General features: G+C 44.6%; 1 protein-coding gene across 1 annotated transcript in view; it reads right to left on the bottom strand.

The window, feature by feature from the left end:
- The window catches only part of LOC311122973 (protein diaphanous homolog 3-like), a gene marked incomplete at both ends in the record, with an annotated part of 61,676 nt that overhangs the window by 42,563 nt on the left and 1,613 nt on the right, over window positions 1-17,500 (bottom strand). The window contains 2 exons of the mRNA XM_084197267.1: window positions 3,391-3,480; window positions 4,980-5,074. Of these exons, the coding sequence (XP_084053393.1) occupies window positions 3,391-3,480; window positions 4,980-5,074 (185 nt within the window). The remainder of the gene's footprint in view (window positions 1-3,390; window positions 3,481-4,979; window positions 5,075-17,500) is intronic.

Genomic DNA, 17,500 nt, shown 5'->3' with positions numbered 1-17,500 from the left:
TACATAACTAGAACACACTGTCTCTAATACATAACTAGAACACACTGTCTCTAATACATAACTAGAACACACTGTCTCTAATACATAACTAGAACACACTGTCTCTAATACATAACTAGAACACACTGTCTCTAATACATAACTAGAACACACTGTCTCTAATACATAACTAGAACACACTGTCTCTAATACATAACTAGAACACACTGTCTCTAATGCATAACTAGAACACACTGTCTCTAATGCATAACTAGAACACACTGTCTCTAATGCATAACTAGAACACACTGTCTCTAATACATAACTAGAACACACACTGTCTCTAATACATAACTAGAACACACTGTCTCTAATACATAACTAGAACACACTGTCTCTAATACATAACTAGAACACACACTGTCTCTAATACATAACTAGAACACACTGTCTCTAATACATAACTAGAACACACTGTCTCTACTACATAACTAGAACACACTGTCTCTAATACATAACTAGAACACACACTGTCTCTAATACATAACTAGAACACACTGTCTCTAATACATAACTAGAACACACACTGTCTCTAATACATAACTAGAACACACCGTCTCTAATACATAACTAGAACACACCGTCTCTAATACATAACTAGAACACACTGTCTCTAATACATAACTAGAACACACACTGTCTCTAATACATAACTAGAACACACTGTCTCTAATACATAACTAGAACACACTGTCTCTAATACATAACTAGAACACACTGTCTCTAATACATAACTAGAACACACTGTCTCTAATACATAACTAGAACACACTGTCTCTAATACATAACTAGAACACACTGTCTCTAATACATAACTAGAACACACTGTCTCTAATACATAACTAGAACACACTGTCTCTAATACATAACTAGAACACACTGTCTCTAATACATAACTAGAACACACTGTCTCTAATACATAACTAGAACACACTGTCTCTAATACATAACTAGAACACACTGTCTCTAATACATAACTAGAACACACTGTCTCTAATACATAACTAGAACACACACTGTCTCTCTCACAGATAGCAGTGTGTTTATGGGACTTGGTTGCTATCCTGATAGCCACTGGGCCTAGTAGTTGAAAACTTGACTATCCACTGGATAATTCTCTTGGGGAATGTAGTTTTTCAGCAGAATCATCAACAACACATATTTCACAAAGTATAGGACACAATATGAACATCATAACATGAACCACATGAACCTCTAGCAGTATGTAGACTAGAACTCCTTCCTCGTCTCTTCCACCCCTCTCCTCCCCTCCACACCTCTCCTCCCCTTCCTCCACCCCTCTACTCTCCTCCTCCCCTCTCCTCCCCTTCCTCCTCCCCTCTCCTCTCCTCCTCCCCTCTCCTCCCCTCCACACCTCTCCTCTCCTCCCCTTCCTCCTCCCCTCCACACCTCTCCTCCTTCCCTCTCCTCCACTCCCCCTCCTCTCCTCCTCCACCACCATGTCCATGTCTACACCCCATTTAAAGATTATGTGTCAGTGTTTCATGTGTTGAAGCAGTGATTTGTGGGTAGCCTTGCTAATGCCAGCTGGTGGCCATCGTGGAATAAATAACCAATCGGCTGCTGAGCCCGTCAGACAGACGGAACGCTCAACGCTGTCCGGCCGCCTCGCACGGCGACCTTGTCGGTGATTCACTATGGTGTCTGTGTGTGTGTTTGTGTGTACAGTAACAGTCACATGTTTGGACACACCTACTCATTCCAGGGTTTTTCTTTATTTTGACTATTTTCTACATTGTAGAATAATAGTGAAGACATCAGAACTATGAAATAACACATATGGAATCATGTAGTAACCAAAAAAGTGTTAAACAAATCAAAATATATTTTATATTTGAGATTCTTCAAAGTAGCCACCCTTTGCCTTGATGACAGCTTTGCACACTCTCAACCAGCTTCATGAGGAATGCTTTTCCAACAGTCTTGAAGGAGTTCCCACATATGCTGAGCACTTCTTGGCTGCTTTTCTTTCACTCTGTGGTCCGACTCATCCCAAACCATCTCAATTGGGTTGAGGTCGGGGGATTGTGGAGGCCAGGTCATCTGATGCGGCACTCCATCACTCTCCTTCGTGGTCAAATAGCCCTTACACAGCCTGGAGGTGTGTTTTGGGTCATTGTCCTGTTGAAAAACAAATTATAGTCCCACTAAGCGCAAACCAGATGGGATGGCGTTTCGCTGCAGAATGCTGTGGTAGCCATGCTGGTTAAGTGTGCCTTGAATTCTAAATAAATCACCGACAGTGTCACCACCAAAGCACCCCCACACCATCACACCTCCTCCTCCATGCTTCACAGTGGGAACCACACATGCGGAGATCATCAGTTCACCTACTCTGCGTCTCACAAAAACAGAGCGGTTGGAACCAACAATCTCAAATTTGGAATCATCAGACCAAAGGACAGATTTCCACCAGTCTAATGTCCATTGCTCGTGTTTCTTGGCCCAAGCAAGTCTCTTCTTATTATTGGTGTCCTTTAGTAGTGGTTTCTTTGCAGCAATTCGACCATGAAGGCCTGATTCACACAGTCCCCTCTGAACAGTTGATGTTGAGATGTGTCTGTTACTTGAACTCTGTGAAGCATTTATTTGGGCTGCAATCTGAGGTGCAGTTAACTCTAATGAACTTATCCTCTACAGCAGAGGTAACTCTGGGTCTTCCTTTCCTGTGGCGGTCCTCATGAGAGCCAGTTTCATCATAGCGCTTGATGGTTTTTGCGACTGCACTTGAAGAAACGTTCAAAGTTCTTGAAATGTTCCGGATTGACTGACCTTCATGTCTTAAAGTAATGATGGACTGTCGTTTCTCTTTGCTTATTTGAGCTGTTCTTGCCATAATATGGACTTGGTCTTTTACCAAATAGGGCGATCTTCTGTATACACCCCTACCTTGTCACAACACAACTGATTGGCTCAAACACATTAAGAAGGAAAGAAATTCTACAAATTAACTTTTAAGAACGCACAGCTGTTAATTGAAATGCATTCCAGGTGACTACCTCATGAAGCTGGTTGAGAGAATGCCAAGAGTATGCAAAGCTGTCATCAAGGCAAAGGGTGGCTATTTGAATAATCTCAAATATAAAATATATTTTGATTTGTTTAACACTTCTTGGGTTACTACGTGATTACATATGTGTTATTTCATAGTTTGATGTCTTCACTATTATTCTACAATGTAGAAAATAGTAAAAATAAAGAAAGCTCCTGGAATGAGTAGGTGTTCTAAAACATTTGACAGGTAGTGTATATGTGTCTGTGTCTGTGTGTGCGTGTGCGTGTGCGTCTGTGTGTGTGTGTGTGTGTGTGTGTGTGTGTATAGATACCCACCACCACTCCAAACTGCTCCGGCTCAGATAGACTGTTGTAGTCATTCTGATACTTCATTAACGCATTCAGCTGCTCCTGCTCAGGAAGGTGTTTTACCAAATTCTGGAGAGAGAGAGAGAGAGAGAGAGAGAGAGGGGTGGTGGAGAGATAGAGGAACGGAGGGGATGGAGAGAGAGATAAATAGAGAGAGAGATGGAGTGGGTGGAGAGAGAGAGAGAGAGAGAGAGAGAGAGAGAGAGAGAGAGATGGGGTGGAGAGAGAGGTGAGGGGGTGGAGAGAGAAATAGAGAGCGAGAGAGAGAGAGAGACAGAGAGAGAGAGAGAGAGAGAGAGAGAGAGAGAGAGAGAGAGAAAGAGAGAGAGAGAGAGAGAGATGGGATGGAGAGAGAGGTGAGGGGGTGGAGAGAGAAATAGAGAGCGAGAGAGAGAGAGAGAGAGACAGAGAGAGAGAGAGAGAGAGAGAGAGAGAGAGAGAGAGAGAGAGAGAGAGAGAGGGGAGAAGAGGTATAGAATAAATAAATAAATGTTAAGTTTCAAATTCATTGGAGTTTTAAACTGAGCCATTATAAAAGGAACATAATGTTCAGGACTTTTTCAAGAGCAATTATAACAGTGTCACCTTTAAATTAGGCTAGGTCTTTCTTTATTTCATTTGTAAAACTTTAAAACAGATTTAGAAAAGATGTTAATAACCTCAATCAAGATAATCGAGGACAAATCAGAAAACTGTTCTAGTAGGTTAAATATATTTTAAGTACTTTTTTGGAAGCTTTCATTTCCCAATGCATCTCTGTTTATTTCATTGTGTGTGTGTGTTAGTGTGTGTGTTAGTGTATGTCTGTACCACTCTGTATAGGCAAGTTAGTAGTTAAGGAACCTGGAGCATTGCTATTCCACATAGCATGAATGAGGGCCGTGGAGACAGACAAAGCTGGACAACACAACAGACCAGACGATAGACCTGGGAGAGAGGCCCTACAGGATGTTACCATCTAGTCACACACACCACCTGCCATGCTGCTCTGATGAGGCACGACACACAGACAGGAAGGGCTGAGGGCAGCGCAGGCAGCACGGTGTGTGTCTGTGTCACCAGGAGAGATGGTGAAATGGTAAAGACAAGAGGAGGAATGACAACCTTTTATCCTCTCCTCTCCTCTCCTCTCCCCTCCTCTCCCCTCCTCTCCCCTCCTCTCCTCTCCTCTCCCCTCCCCTCCTCTCCCCTCCCCTCCTCTCCTCTCCTCTCCTCTCCTCTCCTCTCCTCTCCTCTCCTCTCCTCTCCTCTCCTCTCAAGCAGCTTTTCTCTGAACAGCTAGTGGTCTGTTCATTACATGGCAGACTGGACTGTCTGTCTGTCTGTCTGTCTGTCTGTCTGTCTGTCTGTCTCACAGTGGCTGCTGACTTTGTTTGGCCTGTTATTATGAAACTGTGTCTGTCTCTCTCATTGTTATGTATCCCTGAACCACAGTTATGATAGTAGAGGTCAGAGGTCATGGTTACATGGACCACAGCGTTATGATAGTACAGGTCAGAGGTCATGGTTACATGGACCACAGCGTTATGATAGTAGAGGTCAGAGGTCATGGTTACCTGGATCATGGGTTCGGTGAGCTGTTCCTCGTCGACCTCTAGGATGGCCCGTCTGATCTCCTGGTAAGGTATCCTGAAGGACCCCAGGAAGATAGCTGAGGAGAGAAGGGAGGGAGAGAGAGAGAGATACCTATTTAGAGAGAGATCATGGTTCCACATGTGACAGGAGGTATGATGACTGGAGGACAGCTGAATGAGGAGAGAGTTATTTAGAGAGAGATCGCAACAGTAGATGTAGGTCTGTTTGTACGGCTGTTCTAGATAACTAAACCAGAAGAACAAGACATGCTGTGGTGCTGTGATCAGTGCAGCACTGTAGTACCTATGTACTAGAGCAGACATCTGGGTAGGACATGGACATGCTAACAGACATGCTAACAGAGCTAACCAACACACACACACAGAGACACATAGACACACACGCTCTCACTCTCTGCCTCCGTCTCTCATTCAGTCACTCTCTCTGCCTCCGTCTCTCATTCAGTCACTCTCTGCCTCCGTCTCTGATTCAGTCACTCTCTCTGCCTCCGTCTCTCATTCAGTCTCTCTCTCTGCCTCCGTCTCTCATTCAGTCACTCTCTCTGCCTCCGTCTCTCATTCAGTCACTCTCTCTGCCTCCGTCTCTGATTCAGTTACTCTCTCTGCCTCCGTCTCTGATTCAGTCACTCTCTCTGCCTCCGTCTCTCATTCAGTCACTCTCTCTGCCTCCGTCTCTCATTCAGTCACTCTCTCTGCCTCCGTCTCTCATTCAGTCACTCTCTCTGCCTCCGTCTCTCATTCAGTCACTCTCTCTGCCTCCGTCTCTCATTCAGTCACTCTCTCTGCCTCCGTCTCTGATTCAGTCACTCTCTCTGCCTCCGTCTCTGATTCAGTCACTCTCTCTGCCTCCGTCTCTCATTCAGTCACTCTCTCTGCCTCCGTCTCTGATTCAGTCACTCTCTCTGCCTCCGTCTCTCATTCAGTCACTCTCTCTGCCTCCGTCTCTGATTCAGTCACTCTCTCTGCCTCCGTCTCTGATTCAGTCACTCTCTCTGCCTCCGTCTCTCATTCAGTCACTCTCTCTGCCTCCGTCTCTGATTCAGTCACTCCCTCTGCCTCCGTCTCTCATTCAGTCACTCTCTCTCACACCCTCCACCTACCCACCCTCCAGCCCCTCCCTCCGTTCCATTATTTCTACTGTGCATAAGTTATCACTTTGACTTGGCTGATTAGACTCATTCTCCTTTAATACATGAAACAAAGGTCACAGGCCTTCTTGATTTAAACCAATGAGGTGCAGAGAGCTGAGAAAGAGAAAGAGAGAGAGAAGCAGAGAGAGAGAGAGGCAGAGAGAGAGAGGCAGAGAGAGAGAGGCAGAGAGAGAGAGAGAGAGAGAGAGAGAGAGAGAGAGAGAGAGAGAGAGAGAGAGAGAGAGACAGAGAGAGAGGCAGAGAGAGAGAGAGAGAGAGAGAGAGAGAGAGAGAGAGCGAGAGAGAGAGAGAAGAGCTTCAGCCCAGCACCCACTGCCATTAATCCAACACGCTAAACGCTCATTTAGAGACTGGTGATGATAATGTGTGTCCCCTCCTGCTCCATGCTAGATACTGATAAACCCTCCCAGTCATACTGCCAAAGCTCTCCATTACAGGGATTGTTCTGACATCATTGTATTTTTATGTTTTTCTATACATTTTGGGGATGGTAAAATGCTTTCAGTGTCACCTTAAACAACAGATATAAAGTATGTAGAAAAGATCATGGATATATACAGTGGGGGAAAAAAAGTATTTAGTCAGCCACCAATTGTGCATGTTCTCCCACTTAAAAAGATGAGAGAGGCCTGTAATTTTCATCATAGGTACACGTCAACTATGACAGACAAATTGAGGAAAAAAAATCTAGAAAATCACATTGTAGGATGTTTTATGATTTTTTATGCAAATTATGGTGGAAAATAAGTATTTGGTCACCTACAAACAAGCAAGATTTCTGGCTCTCACAGACCTGTAACTTCTTCTTTAAGAGGCTCCTGTCCTCCACTCGTTACCTGTATTAATGGCACCTGTTTGAACTTGTTATCAGTATAAAAGACACCTGTCCACAACCTCAAACAGTCACACTCCAAACTCAACTATGGCCAAGACCAAAGAGCTGTCAAAGGACACCAGAAACAAAATTGTAGACCTGCACCAGGCTGGGAAGACTGAATCTGCAATAGGTAAGCAGCTTGGTTTGAAGAAATCAACTGTGGGAGCAATTATTAGGAAATGGAAGACATACAAGACCACTGATAATCTCCCTCGATCTGGGGCTCCACGCAAGATCTCACCCCGTGGGGTCAGAATGATCACAAGAACGGTGAGCAAAAATCCCAGAACCACACGGGGGGACCTAGTGAATGACCTGCAGAGAGCTGGGACCAAAGTAACAAAGCCTACCATCAGTAACACACTACGCCGCCAGGGACTCAAATCCAGCAGTGCCAGATGTGTCCCCCTGCTTAAGCCAGTACATGTCCAGGCCCGTCTGAAGTTTGCTAGAGTGCATTTGGATGATCCAGAAGAGGATTGGGAGAATGTTATATGGTCAGATGAAACCAAAATATAACTTCTTGGTAAAAACTCAACTCGTTGTGTTTGGAGGACAAAGAATGCTGAGTTGCATCCAAAGAACACCATACCTACTGTGAAGCATGGGGGTGGAAACATCATGCTTTGGGGCTGTTTTTCTGCAAAGGGACCAGGACGACTGATCCGTGTAAAGGAAAGAATGAATGGGGCCATGTATCGTGAGATTTTGAGTGAAAACCTCCTTCCATCAGCAAGGGCATTGAAGATGAAACGTGGCTGGGTCTTTCAGCATGACAATGATCCCAAACACACCGCCCGGGCAACGAAGGAGTGGCTTCGTAAGAAGCATTTCAAGGTCCTGGAGTGGCCTAGCCAGTCTCCAGATCTCAACCCCATAGAAAATCTTTGGAGGGAGTTGAAAGTCTGTGTTGCCCAGCGACAGCCCCAAAACATCACTGCTCTAGAGGAGATCTGCATGGAGGAATGGGCTAAAATACCAGCAACAGTGTGTGAAAACCTTGTGAAGACTTACAGAAAACGTTTGACCTGTGTCATTGCCAACAAAGGGTATATAACAAAGTATTGAGAAACTTTTTTTATTGACCAAATACTTATTTTCCACCATAATTTGCAAATAAATTCATTAAAAATCCTACAATGTGATTTTCTGGATATTTTTTTCTCATTTTGTCTGTCATAGTTGACGTGTACCGATGATGAAAATTACAGGCCTCTCTCATCTTTTTAAGTGGGAGAACTTGCACAATTGGTGGCTGACTAAATACTTTTTTTCCCCACTGTATATATTTTTCAATAACAATCTTTTAGAATTAACAATCACCTAAATATAAGCTAGACAGTCAGGGAGAACTGAAAATTCCCAAAACAATGAATTTAGCAGTATAGATTTAATTATTATGTTTGAGCAAAAGGACACAGCATTCATTAGTCATGGCAAAAATGTGTAGAATGGCAGGAAATTAGCTTTAAAGCGGCAAAAAACCATAACCCCTAACCCCTAAGCTTAAAATAGCGTATGTCCTCGTGGGGATGTGGGAAATATCCCCCCCAGGGAGAATCTTCAAATATTGAATAATCAACACACACACACACATCTCTGGTAACCTCTCTCTCTCTCTCTCCCTTGTTTTCTTGATCAGAACACAATAGGATTCAAGTTCATCAATTCATAATCTCCTCATAACAAACCAGAGGGTGTGTAATTTGGACTGTACTATGTATTAGAACTAGATATTGTGGGTGTGTAATTTGGACTGTACTATGTATTAGAACTAGATATTGTGGGTGTGTAATTTGGACTGTACTATGTATTAGAACTATATATTGTGGGTGTGTAATTTGGACTGTACTATGTATTAGAACTAGATATTGTGGGTGTGTAATTTGGACTGTACTATGTATTAGAACTAGATATTGTGGGTGTGTAATTTGGACTGTACTATGTATTAGAACTATATATTGTGGGTGTGTAATTTGGACTGTACTATGTATTAGAACTAGATATTGTGGGTGTGTAATTTGGACTGTACTATGTATTAGAACTAGATATTGTGGGTGTGTAATTTGGACTGTACTATGTATTAGAACTAGATATTGTGGGTGTGTAATTTGGACTGTCATGTTTCATGTGGACCCCAGGAAGAGTAGCTGATGCTTTTACAGAGGCTAATGGGGATCCTAATAAATACCAAATACCAAATGTGTGTGTGTGTGTGTGTGTGTGTGTGTGTGTGTGTGTGTGTGTGTGTGTAGAGTGCGTACATGTGTGTGTTAGAGAGAGAGGTAAGGGTTTAGATAGGAGAGAGCCCAGGTGTTGCAGTACCTAGCTTCATTAAACCCTCCTCCTCTCCTCCTTCCTCCTCTCTGTAGTCTATTCAATCTCCTCCTCTCCTCCTTCCTCCTCTCTGTAGTCTATTCAATATCCTCCTCTCCTCCTTCCTCCTCTCTGTAGTCTATTCAATCTCCTCCTCTCCTCCTTCCTCCTCTCTGTAGTCTATTCAATCTCCTCCTCTCCTCCTTCCTCCTCTCTGTAGTCTATTCAATCTCCTCCTCTCCTCCTTCCTCCTCTCTGTAGTCTATTCAATATCCTCCTCTCCTCCTTCCTCCTCTCTGTAGTCTATTCAATCTCCTCCTCTCCTACTTCCTCCTCTCTGTAGTCTATTCAATCTCCTCCTCCTCTCCTTCCTCCTCTCTGTAGTCTGTTCAATCTCCTCCTCTCCTCCTTCCTCCTCTCTGTAGTCTATTCAATCTCCTCCTCTCCTCCTTCCTCCTCTCTGTAGTCTATTCAATCTCCTCCTCTCCTCCTTCCTCCTCTCTGTAGTCTATTCAATCTCCTCCTCTCCTCCTTCCTCCTCTCTGTAGTCTATTCAATCTCCTCCTCTCCTCCTTCCTCCTCTCTGTAGTCTATTCAATCTCCTCCTCTCCTCCTTCCTCCTCTCTGTAGTCTATTCAATCTCCTCCTCTCCTCCTTCCTCCTCTCTGTAGTCTATTCAATCTCCTCCTCTCCTCCTTCCTCCTCTCTGTAGTCTATTCAATCTCCTCCTCTCCTCCTTCCTCCTCTCTGTAGTCTGTTCTATCTCCTCCTCTCCTCCTTCCTCCTCTCTGTAGTCTATTCAATCTCCTCCTCTCCTCCTTCCTCCTCTCTGTAGTCTATTCAATCTCCTCCTCTCCTCCTTCCTCCTCTCTGTAGTCTATTCAATCTCCTCCTCTCCTCCTTCCTCCTCTCTGTAGTCTATTCAATCTCCTCCTCTCCTCCTTCCCCCTCTCTGTAGTCTGTTCAATCTCCTCCTCTCCTCCTTCCTCCTCTCTGTAGTCTATTCAATCTCCTCCTCTCCTCCTTCCTCCTCTCTGTAGTCTATTCAATCTCCTCCTCTCCTCCTTCCTCCTCTCTGTAGTCTATTCAATCTCCTCCTCTCCTCCTTCTTTCTCTCTGTAGTCTATTCAATCTCCTCCTCTCCTCCTTCCTCCTCTCTGTAGTCTATTCAATCTCCTCCTCTCCTCCTTCCTCCTCTCTGTAGTCTATTCAATCTCCTCCTCTCCTCCTTCCTCCTCTCTGTAGTCTATTCAATATCCTCCTCTCCTCCTTCCTCCTCTCTGTAGTCTATTCAATCTCCTCCTCTCCTCCTTCCTCCTCTCTGTAGTCTATTCAATCTCCTCCTCTCCTCCTTCCTCCTCTCTGTAGTCTATTCAATCTCCTCCTCTCCTCCTTCCTCCTCTCTGTAGTCTATTCAATCTCCTCCTCTCCTCCTTCCTCCTCTCTGTAGTCTATTCAATCTCCTCCTCTCCTCCTTCCTCCTCTCTGTAGTCTATTCAATCTCCTCCTTCCTCCTCTCTGTAGTCTGTTCAATCTCCTGCTCTCCTCCTTCCTCCTCCCTGTAGTCTATTCAATCTCCTCCTCTCCTCCTTCCTCCTCTCTGTAGTCTATTCAATCTCCTCCTCTCCTCCTTCCTCCTCTCTGTAGTCTATTCAATATCCTCCTCTCCTCCTTCCTCCTCTCTGTAGTCTATTCAATCTCCTCCTCTCCTACTTCCTCCTCTCTGTAGTCTGTTCAATCTCCTCCTCTCCTCCTTCCTCCTCTCTGTAGTCTATTCAATCTCCTCCTCTCCTCCTTCCTCCTCTCTGTAGTCTATTCAATCTCCTCCTCTCCTCCTTCCTCCTCTCTGTAGTCTATTCAATATCCTCCTCTCCTCCTTCCTCCTCTCTGTAGTCTATTCAATCTCCTCCTCTCCTCCTTCCTCCTCTCTGTAGTCTATTCAATCTCCTCCTCTCCTCCTTCCTCCTCTCTGTAGTCTGTTCAATCTCCTCCTCTCCTCCTTCCTCCTCTCTGTAGTCTATTCAATCTCCTCCTCTCCTCCTTCCTCCTCTCTGTAGTCTGTTCAATCTCCTCCTCTCCTCCTTCCTCCTCTCTGTAGTCTGTTCAATCTCCTCCTCTCCTCCTTCCTCCTCTCTGTAGTCTATTCAATCTCCTCCTCTCCTCCTTCCTCCTCTCTGTAGTCTGTTCAATCTCCTCCTCTCCTCCTTCCTCCTCTCTGTAGTCTGTTCAATCTCCTCCTCTCCTCCTTCCTCCTCTCTGTAGTCTATTCAATCTCCTCCTCTCCTCCTTCCTCCTCTCTGTAGTCTGTTCAATCTCCTCCTCTCCTCCTTCCTCCTCTCTGTAGTCTATTCAATCTCCTCCTCTCCTCCTTCCTCCTCTCTGTAGTCTTCCTCTCCCTTCTCCTGTCCACTATTACATGATGATTGTAATGGCCCAATGACATCACTGGAATTACTGACACCCCTATCACTGTATTTGACCAGCGCACCGGAGAGGACCTATTGAGATGTAGAGAGGAGAAGGAGAGAGGAGGTGAAGGAGAGAGGAGGTGAAGGAGAGAGGTGGTGCAGGAGAGAGGAGGTGCAGGAGAGAGGAGGTGAAAGAGAGAGGAGGTGCAGGAGAGAGGAGGTGAAAGAGAGAGGAGGTGAAAGAGAGGATGTGCAGGAGAGAGGATGTGCAGGAGAGAGGATGTGCAGGAGAGAGGATGTGCAGGAGAGAGGAGGTGCAGGAGAGAGGAGGTGCAGGAGAGAGGAGGTGCAGGAGAGAGGAGGGCAGGAGAGAGGAGGTGTAGGAGAGAGGAGGTGCAGGAGAGAGGAGGTGGAGGAGAGAGGAGGTGCAGGAGAGAGGAGGTGCAGGAGAGAGGAGAGAGGAGGTGCAGGAGATAGGGGGTGAAGGAGAGAGGTGGTGAAGGAGAGAGGAGGTGAAGGAGAGAGGAGGTGAAGGAGAGAGGGGGGAGAGTAAAAGAGAGTGAGAAAGAGAGAAAGAAAGAGAGAGAGAGGAACAGTGATGTTCACGATAAACAAGTGCAATCTGAGACGTCTGTCTGTCTGTCTGTCTGTCTGTCTGTCTGTCTGTGAGGAGCTGGCATGACCTTTCACCTGTAGGCTTGAACGGAGCGAGGGATGGAGTAAAGGAGAGTGAAAGGAAGGAAAGAGAGAGTGAGAGAGAGATCATGCTAACTTCCCCTTCTCTTTGTGCAGATCCGAAGAGTATTTTAAAATAATCAAGAGAAAGAAAGAAACCAAAGAAAGTTAGATGGAAGTCAAAAGCGAGATGAAAAGAAAGCAAGAGCGAGTGAGCGAACCAAAGGAAAGAAAGCCTGGAGAAGTGTGTTTCCACGCTGACCTCTGACCTCTGCCCTCTATGTTTGAGTCACCTGATGAGGGATGAGTGAGTGCTCTCCATCTCTGCAGCTCTCCCTCCTACGCCTCTCAATACTACGCAGAATAATGATCAACATGAACACTGGCTGCATCCCAAACGACACCCTATTCCCTACATAGTGTACTACGTTGGATCAGGGCCTGCATAAGGAGTGCACTATATAGGGAGCTATTTGGGACCTCATCCTGTAACAAGCTCCTGCAGTTCCTACCATCCTGAGCCGGAGCAGGATGTGGTGAGAAATACAGGAAGAGGCAAGGATTAAAAGAAGAGCTGGAGAACAGACATAGATCTAGTATGGATGTTTCACCAACTAATACACTGTGTGTTGTGTCTACAGGGGGGTAACTGGAGAACAGACATAGATCTAGTATGGATGTTTCACCAACTAATACACTGTGTGTTGTGTCTACGGGGGTAACTGGAGAACAGACATAGATCTAGTATGGATGTTTCACCAACTAATACACTGTGTGTTGTGTCTACGGGGGTAACTGGAGAACAGACATAGATCTAGTATGGATGTTTCCCCAACTAATACACTGTGTGTTGTGTCTACAGGGGGGTAACTGGAGAACAGACATAGATCTAGTATGGATGTTTCCCCAACTAATACACTGTGTGTTGTGTCTACAGGGTAACTGGAGAACAGACATAGATCTAGTATGGATGTTTCCCCAACTAATACACTGTGTGTTGTGTCTACAGGGTAACTGGAGAACAGACATAGATCTAGTATGGATGTTTCCCCAACTAATACACTGTGTGTTGTGTCTACAGGGGGGTAACTGGAGAACAGACATAGATCTAGTATGGATGTTTCACCAACTAATACACTGTGTGTTGTGTCTACAGGGGGGTAACTGGAGAACAGACATAGATCTAGTATGGATGTTTCCCCAACTAATACACTGTGTGTTGTGTCTACAGGGTAACTGGAGAACAGACATAGATCTAGTATGGATGTTTCCCCAACTAATACACTGTGTGTTGTGTCTACAGGGGGGTAACTGGAGAACAGACATAGATCTAGTATGGATGTTTCCCCAACTAATACACTGTGTGTTGTGTCTACAGGGGTAACTGGAGAACAGACATAGATCTAGTATGGATGTTTCCCCAACTAATACACTGTGTGTTGTGTCTACGGCGGGGTAACTGGAGAACAGACATAGATCTAGTATGGATGTTTCCCCAACTAATACACTGTGTGTTGTGTCTACAGGGGGGTAACTGGAGAACAGACATAGATCTAGTATGGATGTTTCCCCAACTAATACACTGTGTGTTGTGTCTACAGGGGTAACTGGAGAACAGACATAGATCTAGTATGGATGTTTCCCCAACTAATACACTGTGTGTTGTGTCTACAGGGGTAACTGGAGAACAGACATAGATCTAGTATGGATGTTTCCCCAACTAATACACTGTGTGTTGTGTCTACAGGGGTAACTGGAGAACAGACATAGATCTAGTATGGATGTTTCCCCAACTAATACACTGTGTGTTGTGTCTACAGGGGGGGTAACTGGAGAACAGACATAGATCTAGTATGGATGTTTCCCCAACTAATACACTGTGTGTTGTGTCTACAGGGTAACTGGAGAACAGACATAGATCTAGTATGGATGTTTCCCCAACTAATACACTGTGTGTTGTGTCTACAGGGGTAACTGGAGAACAGACATAGATCTAGTATGGATGTTTCACCAACCAATACACTGTGTGTTGTGTCTACAGGGGTAACTGGAGAACAGACATAGATCTAGTATGGATGTTTCCCCAACTAATACACTGTGTGTTGTGTCTACAGGGTAACTGGAGAACAGACATAGATCTAGTATGGATGTTTCCCCAACTAATACACTGTGTGTTGTGTCTACGGGGTAACTGGAGAACAGACATAGATCTAGTATGGATGTTTCCCCAACTAATACACTGTGTGTTGTGTCTACAGGGTAACTGGAGAACAGACATAGATCTAGTATGGATGTTTCCCCAACTAATACACTGTGTGTTGTGTCTACGGGGTAACTGGAGAACAGACATAGATCTAGTATGGATGTTTCCCCAACTAATACACTGTGTGTTGTGTCTACAGGGGTAACTGGAGAACAGACATAGATCTAGTATGGATGTTTCCCCAACTAATACACTGTGTGTTGTGTCTACGGGGGTAACTGGAGAACAGACATAGATCTAGTATGGATGTTTCCCCAACTAATACACTGTGTGTTGTGTCTACGGGGTAACTGGAGAACAGACATAGATCTAGTATGGATGTTTCCCCAACTAATACACTGTGTGTTGTGTCTACAGGGGGGTAACTGGAGAACAGACATAGATCTAGTATGGATGTTTCCCCAACTAATACACTGTGTGTTGTGTCTACAGGGGTAACTGGAGAACAGACATAGATCTAGTATGGATGTTTCCCCAACTAATACACTGTGTGTTGTGTCTACAGGGGTAACTGGAGAACAGACATAGATCTAGTATGGATGTTTCCCCAACTAATACACTGTGTGTTGTGTCTACAGGGGTAACTGGAGAACAGACATAGATCTAGTATGGATGTTTCCCCAACTAATACACTGTGTGTTGTGTCTACAGGGGTAACTGGAGAACAGACATAGATCTAGTATGGATGTTTCCCCAACTAATACACTGTGTGTTGTGTCTACAGGGTAACTGGAGAACAGACATAGATCTAGTATGGATGTTTCCCCAACTAATACACTGTGTGTTGTGTCTACAGGGTAACTGGAGAACAGACATAGATCTAGTATGGATGTTTCCCCAACTAATACACTGTGTGTTGTGTCTACAGGGGGGGGTAACTGGAGAACAGACATAGATCTAGTATGGATGTTTCCCCAACTAATACACTGTGTGTTGTGTCTACGGGGTAACTGGAGAACAGACATAGATCTAGTATGGATGTTTCCCCAACTAATACACTGTGTGTTGTGTCTACAGGGTAACTGGAGAACAGACATAGATCTAGTATGGATGTTTCACCATCTAATACACTGTGTGTTGTGTCTACAGGGGGGTAACTGGAGAACAGACATAGATCTAGTATGGATGTTTCCCCAACTAATACACTGTGTGTTGTGTCTACAGGGGGGTAACTGGAGAACAGACATAGATCTAGTATGGATGTTTCACCAACTAATACACTGTGTGTTGTGTCTACAGGGTAACTGGAGAACAGACATAGATCTAGTATGGATGTTTCCCCAACTAATACACTGTGTGTTGTGTCTACAGGGTAACTGGAGAACAGACATAGATCTAGTATGGATGTTTCCCCAACTAATACACTGTGTGTTGTGTCTACAGGGGTAACTGGAGAACAGACATAGATCTAGTATGGATGTTTCCCCAACTAATACACTGTGTGTTGTGTCTACAGGGGTAACTGGAGAACAGACATAGATCTAGTATGGATGTTTCCCCAACTAATACACTGTGTGTTGTGTCTACAGGGTAACTGGAGAACAGACATAGATCTAGTATGGATGTTTCACCAACTAATACACTGTGTGTTGTGTCTACAGGGGTAACTGGAGAACAGACATAGATCTAGTATGGATGTTTCCCCAACTAATACACTGTGTGTTGTGTCTACAGGGTAACTGGAGAACAGACATAGATCTAGTATGGATGTTTCCCCAACTAATACACTGTGTGTTGTGTCTACAGGGGGGTAACTGGAGAACAGACATAGATCTAGTATGGATGTTTCCCCAACTAATACACTGTGTGTTGTGTCTACAGGGGGGTAACTGGAGAACAGACATAGATCTAGTATGGATGTTTCCCCAACTAATACACTGTGTGTTGTGTCTACAGGGTAACTGGAGAACAGACATAGATCTAGTATGGATGTTTCCCCAACTAATACACTGTGTGTTGTGTCTACAGGGTAACTGGAGAACAGACATAGATCTAGTATGGATGTTTCCCCAACTAATACACTGTGTGTTGTGTCTACAGGGGGGTAACTGGAGAACAGACATAGATCTAGTATGGATGTTTCCCCAACTAATACACTGTGTGTTGTGTCTACAGGGTAACTGGAGAACAGACATAGATCTAGTATGGATGTTTCCCCAACTAATACACTGTGTGTTGTGTCTACAGGGGGGGTAACTGGAGAACAGACATAGATCTAGTATGGATGTTTCCCCAACTAATACACTGTGTGTTGTGTCTACAGGGGGGTAACTGGAGAACAGACATAGATCTAGTATGGATGTTTCCCCAACTAATACACTGTGTGTTGTGTCTACAGGGGGGTAACTGGAGAACAGACATAGATCTAGTATGGATGTTTCCCCAACTAATACACTGTGTGTTGTGTCTACAGGGGTAACTGGAGAACAGACATAGATCTAGTATGGATGTTTCCCCAACTAATACACTGTGTGTTGTGTCTACGGGGGTAACTGGAGAACAGACATAGATCTAGTATGGATGTTTCCCCAACTAATACACTGTGTGTTGTGTCTACAGGGGGGTAACTGGAGAACAGACATAGATCTAGTATGGATGTTTCCCCAACTAATACACTGTGTGTTGTGTCTACAGGGGGGTAACTGGAGAACAGACATAGATCTAGTATGGATGTTTCCCCAACTAATACACTGTGTGTTGTGTCTACAGGGGGGTAACTGGAGAACAGACATAGATCTAGTATGGATGTTTCCCCAACTAATACACTGTGTGTTGTGTCTACAGGGGTAACT

Source organism: Coregonus lavaretus, assembly GCF_964263955.1.
Source record: "Coregonus lavaretus genome assembly, contig: HAP1_SCAFFOLD_1014, whole genome shotgun sequence".
In the NCBI taxonomy this organism is placed as follows: domain Eukaryota; kingdom Metazoa; phylum Chordata; class Actinopteri; order Salmoniformes; family Salmonidae; genus Coregonus; species Coregonus lavaretus.
Note: the sequence above shows the minus strand (reverse complement) of the source record. Positions and strands in the feature narration are given on the sequence as shown.